At 39.6% G+C, this 14,966-nt stretch overlaps 1 protein-coding gene across 4 annotated transcripts in view; it reads left to right on the top strand.

The window, feature by feature from the left end:
• Positions 1 to 14,966, top strand: part of TACC3 (transforming acidic coiled-coil containing protein 3) — a 534,052-nt gene that overhangs the window by 406,697 nt on the left and 112,389 nt on the right. For all 4 annotated transcript variants that reach the window (XM_086964227.1, XM_086964225.1, XM_086964226.1 and 1 more), the window contains exon 12: positions 664 to 707. In XM_086964227.1, coding sequence (XP_086820353.1) covers positions 664 to 707 — 44 coding nt within the window. The remainder of the gene's footprint in view (positions 1 to 663; positions 708 to 14,966) is intronic.

The following is a 14,966-nucleotide window of genomic DNA, read 5'->3' as shown; positions in this document are numbered from 1 at the left end:
TGCCAATGACAGCAAAGCACTTCTCTGCCTAAACCTGGAAATGCTTATATTAAAAAGCATCCTTGCGAGTCCTCTGGCATGCCAGCATTGTTTTGGTCTTTAGATAGCCGTGTTACCTTGTGTAACAAAAATACACATTTGCACAATTTGTGTCGAGGTCTTGTACATGGTGATCAAGGAATCATGATTATTGCCTTGTTAACTTGAATTTTGAAGTGAAGCAGTTTCAGAGAAACGTATCCAGCATTGTCATGCACACGTGTGTATTAGGGTGTGTGAATGAGAAAGCAAATCCAAAAACGTGTGCATGGTGAAAGATGACAGTGTCTGTACATGGGCCTATCTTAGACACACAATAGATATTATTTGTGTTTTCGCTACTTTTTGAGGACCTGTTACAAGGTTTGTTTTTTATATTTCTTTTCTGTTTTCTTAGCAACTGGCTTTCTGGTTTGTCAAATGTGAAAAGGTCCTAGTTTCTACATTTTGTTGACAACCTTATATTCTGCTAAATTATAAATGCATATAGTGTTTTTTTTTTAGGAAACTCGAATTTTAGAGTCCAATGTAGCACTGTTTGTGACTGTTCTGTGGGTTAAATTCACATTTTCTGTCTACTTCTGCTTTAAATATGTGTGACATAATGATGTTTTTTTTCTGTAGGCAGATTGTTTCTGAATTTGAAGGGACAATAACGCAAATGCTTGGTAAGTACCAGTTTTCAGGTAAGGCTCATCACTATTGATAATAAGTAAGGGGATGTTAGTCTATAGAAAAAATGCATAGTGTTAGCTAATATCAAGAACCTAACCAGATTTAGTTGCAATATGATTTAATTAAAAAAAGTTTTGACCTAGCCTGAAGACCTCTTTAGCTGTCTCGCCAACCTCCTGTTTTCAAAAAGATGCATTCAAATAACTCATGCGTACATGGGGCTTTTAGCCATTTTTTTTATCCATTGGGCTGTTCAAACGTCACTCAAATTGTGCTCCCACATACCATTGCTCACTGAGTCAGCCCACTTCAACTTTTGCAAACCTTCACTTGATTTTGTTTTTGCATTTGTATATATCCATCTACAAAATTGTCCCCCAGTCTTAGACATTTGAAGGCACTTGTATTTACCAGTGACTGCTAGTACCTATGTATGATCAGGTGTAATCACTTGATTAAAAATCAAGTTTTTTTTCAATATTGCCATTAAGGGGTACTAGTGACATCGTACATGTGGTGCACTTTATTTTTTTTATATATTAAATGTTTTTGGGGGTACTTGACTTGAAAAGCTGTTTACTTCAAAGGACAAATAACATGTCAATGTTTAGGTTAGATTTCACAAATTCATTTCTGACAAAACAATGGGCAGTTTTGCTATCACAGGATTCAAGAATTTAGGATTCTGTTTCAGGGGATCATCCAATAATCAATAGTCCAAACCACTGAATAGTCCCGCCCATGTGAGGGGACCCTGGAGCACTTCTTAAAATGTGTGTGTATATATATGTGTGTGTGTATGTATATATATTTATTAACTGAAAAAAACATAGGTTTTAGGCCTTATATAGTTAGGAATTCGCATTAAAAAAAACTTGTAAATTCACTGAAAAAACCATAGGTTTCAGGCCTTATATAGTTAGGAATTAGCATTTAAAAAACCTTTGAAATTCACTCAAAAAACGAAGTTTTAGGGGTGTTCTAGTTAGCTGGACATTTCACTCCTACAAAATCAATGAAATTGCTCCTATATAGTTAGTTGTACTAACTATATTTCGCGCACCCGCAATCAACTGCTGATGTCACATATTACATCATTCATGACATGGTCAGTGACATCACTGATGACATCTCAAATGACATCACTGATGACATCATCCACGTGACAATCACATACACCTTTTCATACACTAGTAAAATATTCAGTGAATTTCAAAGGTTTTTATATGCTAATTCCTAACTATATAAGGCCTGAAACCTATGGTTTTTTCTGTGAATTCGCAAGGTTTTTTAAATGCTAATTCTATTAGCGGATAACGTTTAAATATGTTAATTTACTTGTGGGACCACCACAGCAGCCCTAGGGGGGTCAGGTTGTTTCTACCCTGCCCCCTTTTTGCATTCTACAATTTTGTTTTTCTGCTTCTTTTGTGCCTCGGTCTACCTATCACACGATGAATGCCAACGCTTTCTGGTTAGAAGTGTTGACAGCCAATGAGCATGCTGCTTTCCTGCGCAATAGTATTTCAGTCAAGGTTCTTTGGAAAAATAATTTATTTCTTTTGTTAGATTTATTATTTTTGCTTTTGAATTCTTTTTGGGAAAATTTTAAGGGAAACAAAAAATGTTTTAATTGGGTAGGCGTGAAATCAACTAGTCAATCACTACAACTTGCATCTGATACAGTTATCAGAGTAGTCAAGAAGGTTCACAAGGGTGTATTTTGACACGGAAGAAAAGGGCACGAATACCAAAGTTTCAATTCAAGGAATAAAACGTATAACATTGACACTCATAGACGACAATTTGACAATAGACAAACAAATAATTAGGACAAGGCAAGAGGGAGACTTTCCTCTATCAAAATATAGTTACTTAGCAATGGGGGCCCTATACACAAGTCCTGCTCTAAATACAACAGGGGGGCCTATTCAACTAAATGGAGAGGAACACGGTTGCAAATTTCATTTGAGTGAATGACCATCAAACATTGTTATACTTCAGATATTTTTAGAGAACGATTGGTCACAAAAAACAGAGTAAATCTGAAACGTTGGGGGGGTCGACGCGTTTCGAATCCCTGCAATTTCAGGGATTCTCTTCTGGACCAACAAACATAATCTGAAAAACAAAAATGAACAAACACTCTGTCAGATACACACATGAACGACCTTCAACTCACATACGGGTCAGCATGTTCTTCAGTCATACCTGAGTTGTCTTGTGTTAATGTCCAAGTCTTGGTGTCTGGAAAAGAAAAATTGGACATGTCTAACAATGTGATGTGTTTAAAATGATGGGGGGCTCGGATCGCTTTAGGTACACTGCGGATGCCACTTACATTTTTTGGATGATCCCAAGGTTCAAAATAGTTCAAAAACCGGGTGGTGAATTTCTCTTATTTTCCAAGAAGTAATTCTTGTTCTTCTGTAAGAAAACACGTGATTGCTTAGTGAAAAAAGCCTATGGAGCGTGAAAGATTCAAAATCTGACAAGAACCTGTTCATGGCCGGGGATACCATTGCCGGGTGTAACATTTGGCTGATATGCGTCGTTTGTTAAATGTTGCTGGTAAGAGTCGTGAGAGCAATAATTCGAATTACCGCGTCGCGTCATGGCCGGGGGTAACATTGCCGGAAATAACATTTGGCTGATATACATCATTGTTAAATATTGCTGGTAAGAGTCAGTGAGAGGAATAATTCAAATACCGCGACGCGTAAAAAATATATAGTAGCTGGAGGCGCCTAGAGAATTTCAACCGGGGCAAAATGGATCGCCTGTTTACCTCAAGTCTTCCTGAATCCTCCTTAACGCGGTGTCGCCATCAGTGCTAACGCCGTCAGACTGACATTTCCGGTTCAGCGTATTTTGAAGGAACTTCCTCTTGGCATCCTCTCATGCGGGTCATCATGGGAGGTGTAGTTGTTGATGGGAGATGTATTACGTTCGAATTACTGCACAGTATTGGCAATTCCCTTTGTTCATTCTGTTCTTGGCACAGCCTTACTGTGCTCTTGCCAAAACCCTAATTATTTGTTTGTCTATTGTCAAATTGTCGTCTATGAGTGTCAATGTTATACGTTTTATTCCTTGAATTGAAACTTTGGTATTCGTGCCCTTTTCTTCCCTGTCAAAATACACCCTTGTGAACCTTCTTGACTACTCTGATAACTGTATCAGATTCAAGTTGTAGTTATTGACTAGTTGATTTCACGTCTACCCAATTTAAAAAAAAATTGTTTCCCTTAAAATTTTCCCCAAAAAAATTCAAAAGCAAAAATAATAAATCTAACAAAAGAAATAAATTATTTTTCCAAAGAACCTTGACTGAAATAGTGGTCTTTGGGTTGAGCGACATTGCGTTCAATCTCCTTCAAAACGTTCGAATTACTGCACAGTATTGGCAATTCCCTTTGTTCATTCTGTTCTTGGCACAGCCTTACTGTGCTCTTGCCAAAACCCTTGTTGTTAAATGCTTTCCTGCGAAAAGCATGCTGATTGGCTGCCACTGTCTGTCAACACTCCAAACCAGGAAGTGTTGACAGCCATCTTGTGCCTCGGTAAACACACACCTATCTAAACCCAAAGGTGAAAAAGTCACCACTCAATATTACACTTAACCAACATCTAAACACTCAAACTTGTTATTTAAATGTATTTTTTTTTCTTTTTAGACCACCGTCCGCGCGCGATCTTCCGGGTTCTTTAGAGACCCCATGACAAAACCTAGGGGGGTCAGGAATCTCTACCCTGCCCCCTTTTCAAGTACTAGCCTTCTGTTTACAGCTACCTTCTGCCACAAAAACAAGATGGCGGACACACTTCCTCATCTCGACTGACTGGAATGTTGACAGATGTCCATAAGCCAATCAGAATTCCGCTTGCGCACGCTAGGGTCAGCGCACAGTGCAAGGACCGTGCATGAACCGTGCGCGGACGGTGTCCTGCCCATAGATATATAATTTGGGAAAATTCAATTTTCTCAACAACTACTGGAGCAATTTTCACTAAATATAAAAAAGGCACTACTGCATACCAGTCCCTACCATTTTGCCAAGTTTGGTGTAATTCCATTCAGCCGTTCGGGCTGTAGCAGTGTCTAAAGGTCCTATGGAAAATTGCATTGGGCTACATTTCACATTCAATTTTTTGCAAAAACTACTGGAGGGATTTTCACCAAACATAGCAAAGGCACATCTCCATACCAGTCCCTACCATTTTGCCAAGTTTGGTGTAATTCTATTCAGCCGTTCGGGCTGTAGCCGTGTTCAAAGTTTCCTATGGAAATTAACATGGGAAAAACTCGTTTGGGGAGCCCCATTTTTTCTCGGCCCCGCTTGACGAATCCCCCCGAACCTTTCAGGGACAGAGCGGAGCGAGGCAATTTTAAGGAAAATTACACACAGATTCCTCAATCTGCGCCAAAGTTATTCCCAATAGAATGTTGGGTATTTCCTATGGTAACTAGGTCCTAACTATATATACCTACTGGCTATCGCCAGTAGGGTAGGTGTATGTGATATATATATATATATATATATATATATATATATATATATATATATATATATATATATATATATATATAATTACCTACTGGCGGTCGCCAGTAGGTATGTATAGTTAGGATTTTTTCTCTATGGGATTTTAGAAAATTCTATGTCTAATAACTTTGGCGTTTGTGGACGGAATTGGCTGAAATTTTCAGGAAAATGGAACATTTTGTTTCTGAGCAGCCCCTGACAATTTGGGGGGGTTTCATCAAGGGGGGGCCGAGGAAAAAGGGGGGTCCCAAAACGCGTTTTTCCCATGTTAATTTCCATAGGGCGGTTGGCCTCACTTTTAGCTCGAACGGCTGAATGGATTTGCACGAGACTTGGCAAAATTGTAGGGACTGTTAGCCCGATGTGCCTTTGCTAGGTCTCAATATATGTGCTCCAGTGGATTTTGAGTAATTTAGGTTCAAAAAAAGATATATATCTGGGCGGAGCCTAACCACACATCTGATTCATCCAAGAAGTGTTGGCAGCCATCTTGGGACCAATATACATGATAGCACCTCATTAAAAAGCATTGTAGTTAATAGAGGGTTTTAGGACTTTAGTTACATTATAAATCATTTGTTGATGGTACCATACTCGTTTTAGGAATTGTGGTGGGTTCTAAGGTGATTTTACCATGTGAAAAAACCTTCTGCTGTGATATCATGAATATTGTTTGAAAGAAAACTAATATCTCATGATTTTCCCACAGTGGTTTGGAAGGGGATCTATAAGCTAAACTGAAAGCATATTTTCTGTAAATTCACATTATCTTTCTCAGTCATGTGAAAATGAAGTCTGACATTCTCAGTAAAACATGTACATCCAACAAGGACAGAGACTGTCAGTTGATTCCTTTGTGTTCTACTGCAGCCTCCTAGAGTGTTCTAAAGAACAACTAGAGCGCTAACAGTCCTACTTATTACAAAGGTATGGCACACCTGAAGCCATCTTGATTGGAATAAAGTGGTAACTCTTAAAACATTTAATTTAAAAAGAAACAACATGAGGGGGTATATTTTGCCATAGAAAGTATGATTAGTGCTGCAGAATGAAAAATTAGGGCACATTTTGAGTGACTTCTCAAATCCTTTTCTATTTCATTAAAACATTCTGACATGCAGTCTCCCAAAATGGCCACCAGAGACAAAAGAGCCCAAATGTAGCCCAAATATCACCCAGATGTAGCCCAAGTATAGCCCAATGACAGAATGTCCCAGAGTGTTCTAAAGAACAACTAGAGCGCTAACAGTCCTACTTATTACAAAGGTATGGCACACCTGAAGCCATCTTGATTGGAATGAAGTGGTAAGTCTGAAAACACTCAATTTAAAAAGGAACAAAATGAGGGGGTTAATTTTGCCATAGAAAGTATGATTAGTGCTTCAGAAAGAAAAATTAGGGATCATTTTGAGTGACTTCTCAAATCCTCTTCTATTTCATTAAAAAAATTCTGACATGCAGACTGAAACATGCACTTTGAATACCAGCAGCAGACGTCCCTGGTGAGCAGTAGCTTTACTACAGTGATCTAATGTGCAACTAGAGTGCTAACATTCAGAATTGATGGCAAATGTGTGACACATCTGAATGCCTTCTTGATGGAACCAAAGTAAACAAGCATTGAAAATGCAATAGATCTCGCCCTCGTTTAAGTTAAAGCCATTCTGTTTGTAATGAGGTGGCTTTTTAGCTTTGCTTTTATTAGTGTTTTTTCAACTTTCATGTAAATAACATGCATCTGTATGCATATAAGTATATGTATGCATGCATTTATGTTTGTATTTATATAGATATACAGATGATATATGTTTATATATGTATGTATATATATATATTCACTGAAAAAACCATAGGTTATAGACCATATATAGTTAGGAATTAGCATTTACCAAACCTTGAAAATTCACTGAAAAATAGACCATATATAGTTAGGAATTAGCATTTACAAAACCTTGAAAATTCACTGAAAAAACCATAGGTTATAGACCATATATAGTTAGGAATTCGCATTTACAAAACCTTATTTTACTCACACAAAACCATTGAAATTCCATATATAGTTAGTTGCACTAACTATGTATCGCGCACCCGCAATCCACTGCTGATGATGTCACATATTACATCATTCATGACATGGTCAGTGACATCACTGATGACAACATCCAGTGACTGTATGTTTCTGTAAAGTTAAAATATGTCTTACATATTGAAGAATGAGTGGATGTATAAGTGTCTGGATGAAGGATTTAGTAGGTGCATGACTGACTGTATGAGTGAGTGATTAAATGTGTCTCACTGAGTGCATGGGTTAGTGACTAAACTGTCTTAATTTGTGCATCATTATGTCTGTTGTTCTGTAAACTGTTGCATGTGTTGATAAGTAGCTATATGAGTAACTATATGGGTTATTGATTGGTTGCCCAAGTATTTGTATGGGAGACTGAGTGTGTGTGTGGGTGGCTGGGAGGTGTATGACTCTGTGCATAGATGTGTGAGCAGTTGATTCACTAGATGTATGGTTTCAAAAGTGCATGTGGAAACAGCTGTATGCGCGGTTGACTGTGTGCATGAGTGTATTGGTGAGTGAATGGATATCTCAGTGGTACATGTCAAAGTAAGTACATATGTAAAACACAGTACATGTGAGAGTTGACATATATAAATAACTGTGCATAAGAGCCAGTGAATGTGTGAGTGGCTGTATGGATCATTGTGGACTTGTATCAGGGATTGTATAAGAGAGTAAATATGTGTTAGTATATGTTTGAATAAGTAAAGTTTGTATAACTGTATAGTTGAGGAAATGGAGGTGTGATTGATTCTTTGCATGACTGACTAGGTGTGTGAGTAACTCCATGGATGAGTGACAGTCTGTGAGTGTCTGTTTACACTGATTGTATCTAAGGTTATATTAGAGTCTGAAGAGGTTCATCGTATTATCACATGAATGATATCATCAGTGATGTGATCAGTAATGTCAAATGAGATGTCATCAGTGATGTCATCAGTGATGTCATTTGAGATGTCATCAGTGATGTCATTTGAGATGTCATCAGTGATGTCATCAGTGATGTCATCAGTGATGTCACTGACCATGTCATGAATGATGTAATATGTGACCTCATCAGCAGTGGATTGCGGGTGCGCGATATATAGTTAGTGCAACTAACTATATATGGAATTTCAATGGTTTTGTGTGAGTAAAATAAGGTTTTGTAAATGCGAATTCCTAACTATATATGGTCTATAACCTATGGTTTTTTCAGTGAATACACACACACACACATATACACACACACCCATCTGATAGGCTAAAAGGGGCCAAATTACATTGAGTACATTTTATTAAAGCTACCCAATCACACAAAAACATGTCATTAATTTAAAATGGCAAAACACACAAGATGATGGACGGAATGTTGCACAATGGCAAAACATTCACCCCCAGTCACAGATCTGGGTTTAATCCATCATTATTTTGCTCACCAAGCCACCCCAGTTGAGACATAGCCATTTCCAAATCAGTCTTGACCCTGTGCCTCATGGTGTAGTGTAGTTCCTATATTCCCAATAGGCTCTGCACATTGGAATAATATATCCTACAGATTAGACGTAGGACTGATGTCTACTAGGTCTCTATCGAATATACTAGAGTTAATCTGTGAGTGCCAGCTAGCTCAGAGGTCACTAGAAACTTTCTCGAATAAACACGAAGGGATTAGTTTCTGACAACCGCATAAACAAGTCAACTTTGTTTCCCCAAGATAAAACTGATCTTCAGAGTCTTGAAAACAATAGATGGATATTTCACTCAGTCAATTGTGCATGCTTCGTTTCACCAGAGGTGCTGAGAAAATAGATAGACTGGTGTTTTCAATAAAAGGATTTATTGAATAGTCTTCTTTCTCAGGCTTAAGAAATGAACTGCTACAATCGTAAAACTGGTTGCAAAATATAATGCATACAGTAGAAAGAGTAGAATAAAATAATACTGTAAGAGCATTGTATGGTTCTTAAACCATAAACTAATACATACTTCAATAACAGAGGCTAAAAGTACTCAACTGGTGCATCTAAAATACGCCTACCCCGATGTACCTAACCTTAGTACGAGGGAAGAAGTAAGTGAGTTGTAGCATAAATATAGTATTTTCGCCTAGAATCTGTCCAAGATTTCTCTTAGGGTCTAATCGGCTCCGTACCTAGGTTACAATGAAGGTCAGGCTCAGGACTCGATTTCCCAACAACCCGCAAGAGTAGCTTGGAAACACTGTAGCCGGATTTCTCGGCAAGAGAAAAGACAGCATCTCTGTGCGTCTCCTGGAGGGTTCGGCTTACTTCGACACTTGCTATAGCAGGATGCGTCGGGCAAGTAGATAGTCGAACTGCTCCAAACCACTGTGTGTTTGCTGAGGCAAGTGTGGTCATATTTATACCTTGAAGTTGCCGAGTTTGACGTAAAGGTGGACATAACGTCATAAAAGAGTTTCAGTTCTTTGAAAACTCCATGAGTCCTTGGACTAGTCAGTTTTCGAGCAAGGGGAAGTCCCTAGCTGTTGAAACAGAGTTTTCCAGGAAATCGTTGTAGATTTTCAAAACTAGTGTAAGTGTCCCTGCCGTATTTAGACTGCATGAGCGAAGGCCAAATATGGTTGATTTCGATGCCTATATAAGGATATGGTGTTTTATACCTATATAAGGGCATGAATCGGGAAAATTACAATAGGTTCCTAAAATGGTACACAACACCCACTTCACGTTATCATGGTCATTCAAGATCAAGCACTAAAACATATAATCCAGAACATGTTTACAACCCCCCAAAATTCATATAAAATGTATTTGAAATGGTTGCACACGGAAAAATGAGCATTTGCGTAGTACGCATTAAAAAGTAAATGATGTCATTGTAATATGGGAAATGCTAACCCAATGAATCACAAAATTTACATTTACGAAATGGCTCTTTAGTTACAGAAAAAAAATCGAGACCCACAGCAGAGTACATAAACTGCGTTGGTTTGTAGATAAGGTCAAAATTGTTTTGATGAAGTGTTCAAGCTGGTAGAGCTCTTGCCCTTCGGCTAAGGCAGGAAAAATCTGCGAGTCTGATTACTCGCATTGAGGAGGATGGAATCGTTTTTACTGAAGTTAGGATGTACTGAGGGTGTTTGAAAATTTCTATCAAAAACTGTATGATGTGGGGGATACGGAGAGCAACCAGGGGGATGAGTATCTGGATAGGGGTCCGCGCTTGGATGATGTCACCAGAGCGGACCTCAATAAAGATATATCGTATGCCGAGGTCCTGGCTGCATTGCTGGAGTTAGCACCCGGAAAAGCCGCCGGCCCTGACGGGATCCCCCTGGAGGTGTACAAAGCAATGGAACATGACATTCTCCCATTGTTGGTTGACCTATTCAATGGGATTGCGTATTCAGGGGTGGTCCCGGATTCGTGGAAGGAAACCAACATTATAATCTTCCACAAGAAGGGGAAACCAGCAGAGAAACCAGGGTCCTACCGGCCGATATCGTTGATTAATACCGATACAAAGCTCTATTCAAAATTTGGGCTAAGAGGTTGGGCAGGATCATTGGCGGTCTCATCTCCCCTTGGCAGCATGGGTTTGTTCCTGGACAGGGCACAACAGATCATACATGTAGAGCTATAACACGATTTGACGCCCAGGATGCCACGGGGGTGAGATCGCCATGATCCTGCTCGACGCAGAGAAAGCGTTTAATCGCTTTGCTTGGAGCTTTCTCTGGGGTGTATTGACAGGGAGGGGTTTCGGGGAGAAAGTGCTCAGAGCGCTCAAAGCCATGTATGTGGATCCAGCCGCTAGAGTCACGGCTATGGGGGACAAGTCGGATAAATTTAATATAAAGAGAGGGACGATCCAGGGTTGCCCCTGTTTCCCTATCCTCTTCTCTTTGTATATCGATCCCCTTATCCAGAGAATATTAGAGAGCCCTAGTATCCCTCCTGTGATTTTTAATGGCCATGTCAATAAGATACTAACGTATGCTGATTATCTAGCTGTATTCACGACGAACTCCCAGCAGGCACTACCGGCTCTGGCACAGATGTCGAAGGTTTTTGGCAGGGCTCCGGGTACCTCCTAAATGAATCTAAAACACAGATAATCTGTTCAAAAAGTATTGTGAAATCTGATTCTAGATTTGTGGATTCAGCTGTTTATTTAGGGGTAAAAATTAATGCTTCACTGGGTAGAATAGTAGAAGAGAATTATCTCCCTCCAATTAAGTCTATAGAGACCGAATTGAAAAGAATAGATATGCTGCAATTTTTCTTTGGTAGGCAGGGTTAATGCTCTAAACATGTTAATGTTCCCTAGAGTGCTGTATCTCTTTAGGGCTATTCCCCTTTTTATTGAGGAAAAAATAATGAAACAGCTGGAGTCCGTCTTTATAAGGTTTTTATGGCAGTATGGCAAGGTCAGGCGCTCCACCAGCCTTATGTCATTGCCGAGGGAAAGGGGGGGTATGGCACTCCCAAATCTTAGATTGTATCATTGGGCCTGCCTCCTGATTCAAATGTCTATTCTTTTTCAATTTGATGTCAGACCCGCTGGGGAAAATTCAAACTTAGGTACTCAGGTGCCTCCCCCAATTTTTGTGATGCTGTTAGGGCGTAAAGCAACTCGCCTATTGCTGTGCGAAGTGGAACGTAGGTTTTATAAGAAGGCCCGCTTTAAGACTTTGCACGGGGCCTGTCTGGTTTGGAAAGCTATTTTTAAAAAATGTAATGCCCCGAAGGTAAATTCTTATTTACATTTGGAAAATTAATGTCTTCTTCCTCAGTTGAGGGCTGATAGAAATCTCCAGGCTTGGAAGAGAATGGGGGTTAAGACTATTGGAGATGTCATGGAGGGGGATAAGATCATAGGGTTTGAGGACCCGCAAAAGCTGTTTGGCATTCCTGCCAACCAGTGGTTTGTGTACGGACAAATTGCTCGCACCCTAAGGGGACTAAGACCTAAATTGAAGCCTCCGGTAGATATTCCTGTGGCTGAGGTCTTGGTTACAGGGTGTAGAAAGATTAAAGTGGTTTACGATCTTCTGGTGGTGAGATTCAGGACGATATTGGAAAAATGGAAAGTGTTTGGGCTACTAAACTGGGAAACCCGGATGTTGATTTGGATCTTGCTCTTGGTTTAAATAAAAAGCTTTTTCGGGCCTCTCACTTACGGGCTCAGCATTATAAAACCGTTTTTAATCTGTACCATACTCCGGCCAAATTATTTGCATGGGGTGTCGGGACTGATGATTGCTGCCCGAGGTGTAATTCAGGTCAAGCAGACCTAGTACATATGTTTGTTTCCTGTGACCGGCAGGGCCCACTGAGATTATGAAATTCTGGGAGGGGCTGCTAGGTCACAAGATCGATCTATCCCCTACGTTGGTGTTTATGGGTACAGATTCAAAATTGGCTTTGGAAGAGGATGAGGAAGCCCTAGTTTTTATCTCAGTAGCAGTGCTTCGAATCCTGATTTCCGCTGGCTGGAAAGATGTTATCGCACCCTTTTTCCAGATGTGGCTCTCGAGACTCTTGGGCATTCAGAATATCGAGTCATGCTTATATGAACTCAAAGGAGTTAAGAAACGGGAGATGGGAAGACTTTTCTGGGCCCCCGTTATGAAGTGGAGGGATGCTAGAATTTGACCTGGAATTAGTATTTTATAGGCATATTTATTTGAATGTAAATGAATTTTATTCCCACATTATGAATTGTACATCTGTCTATTTATATCTTGAAAGTCATGTCCCTGCTATTGCATTTCTGTATCAAATTTAATGTTTAATTGTTAAATCCTTTTATTGCTTCATAATCCTTCAATAAAAAATTTTTACAAAAAAAAGTATTCAAAGAATTCTTGTTCTCTAAGAATAGTTCTACTTTAAACAATTACTTTGTGCCAACGTTCAGTTTTGGAAAGGGAAAGTAAAAAAAAATCAAATTAAAGAGAGTTCCAAACTTAGAAGCCTTGGTTATGAAAAAGTGAAGGTCGAATTCAGAGTTCATAGAACGCAGTGTGCTAACTTCAAAAGTTATTCTCTGTGTCAGGAAAAAACATTAAATCATCTAGGTTGGCTAAGAAATTGTCTACCACTGTAGATGAAAGTTGAACCACTTCATTAAGAAGATCAATTGTACACAGATGTGAAGCGTCAGCCGCGTTAGCAATGTTTATAGCAGATGGTACCTGTGTGCCTGTCGGTCCACGTATCTCACCATTAGCTGGATTGGTAGCTGTTGGGGGCAACACGAGTATTACCTGACCCAGTAATGCGTCAACATCCGTTGGCATTGCCGATGGTAGTGTTCGACAGATATCTAGCACGCATTCCTCTCCACAAAGCAGGCATTGTAGAACAGGTAAGATGCAATCTTGCCAGATTGGTCTGAATGACATAAACCATGTGGTATTCAGATCTCTTAAACGAGCCAAGCCAAGGATCTTTGTTACGTGTTCATGATACTGCATCACCAGAAGAGCATTTTCCATGGTAATCTGGGTATCTTTGGTGACTGAACTTGCCATATGAGAGGCAGGCCGCCGAACACAGAGTGCACTAAGTGTGGAAAAATGCTTAGGACTGCTTCAAACGGTGCTAACAGTCCCGAAAAAAATCTCCTTAAATACATGTACAATACCACTGGTATCAGACATATTTAAGATACGACCTAACATTTCTGCGAAATGTTTTGGGCAGTTTGTTGATAATAATGCATTTATCCTTGCAGAAGACCTTGCAACTTGCAGATCATGCGTCTCTCTGGACGAGGTCAGTGGCACAGTTGTTTGTAAAAGAATGTCTTTCATTCTGCTTAAAGTATCAATTTGTATAGAAGAGATGTTCAGAGAAGGCCATAGCGGCGACTCCCCGTCTGTCTTGCTTTTTGGAAACAATACTTGCATACAAGTGACCCTGGCTGACACACTAACTAGATAGGCTATTCCTGGCATCATTCCACAACAGCTGTGATAATTTAACATTATGTAGCTGAATTGGAAAGCTGCCTAAAAACTTGATCTATCACTGCTGTGGGCGAACCCTGTAGGTGGCAAGAAAGGTTATTTGAAGAACTCTCGCAGGCTCAGTCTAAATTAATACCTTGACACAACAGTGTAACGCTTAGTGAATTTTTAGAATTTTTACCACTAAGAAATACCTCCTTTCCCCCACTCCAACATTTGTGTGTGTATGGTAGATCCGAGGTCGACTTAATGTATTCTTTACCCAACCTTTCATACAGGCCTGCTGGTATACGTTTTAAGCAATACTAAAACTGGAAAATCGGCACTGGTATCGTGATGGTGCCATGTATAATCCATTCTACGGCTGGTTTCTCAGAAACGGTCAATGGTAATCTCTCTCGTTTTTCTATGCTCAGCATCTTCTAGTCTGCTCCCCTTTGTGCCAAAGAGATTTGTTTATCTGTAAGGTTAAACCCAGTAAAAAATTACGTGGTATTAGACGCCAAGGCACATAGCCAGAACGAAGGTTTTGTAACGTCCAGCCTAGCAGCATTATAGAACGTAATTGAGACTGGCCGTGTTGTAACATTAGCAAATCTTGTTCCATTATGTCTATGGCAGAGGATACAATGCTGTCCAAAGAATAAATTCTGGATGACAGGAGTTAACCCATTGTCAACTACAGAGATAGCTTTCT

This window comes from Lissotriton vulgaris, chromosome 3_2 (genome assembly GCF_964263255.1).
Source record: "Lissotriton vulgaris chromosome 3_2, aLisVul1.2, whole genome shotgun sequence".
In the NCBI taxonomy this organism is placed as follows: domain Eukaryota; kingdom Metazoa; phylum Chordata; class Amphibia; order Caudata; family Salamandridae; genus Lissotriton; species Lissotriton vulgaris.
This window is presented reverse-complemented; position numbering and strand designations above follow the sequence as displayed.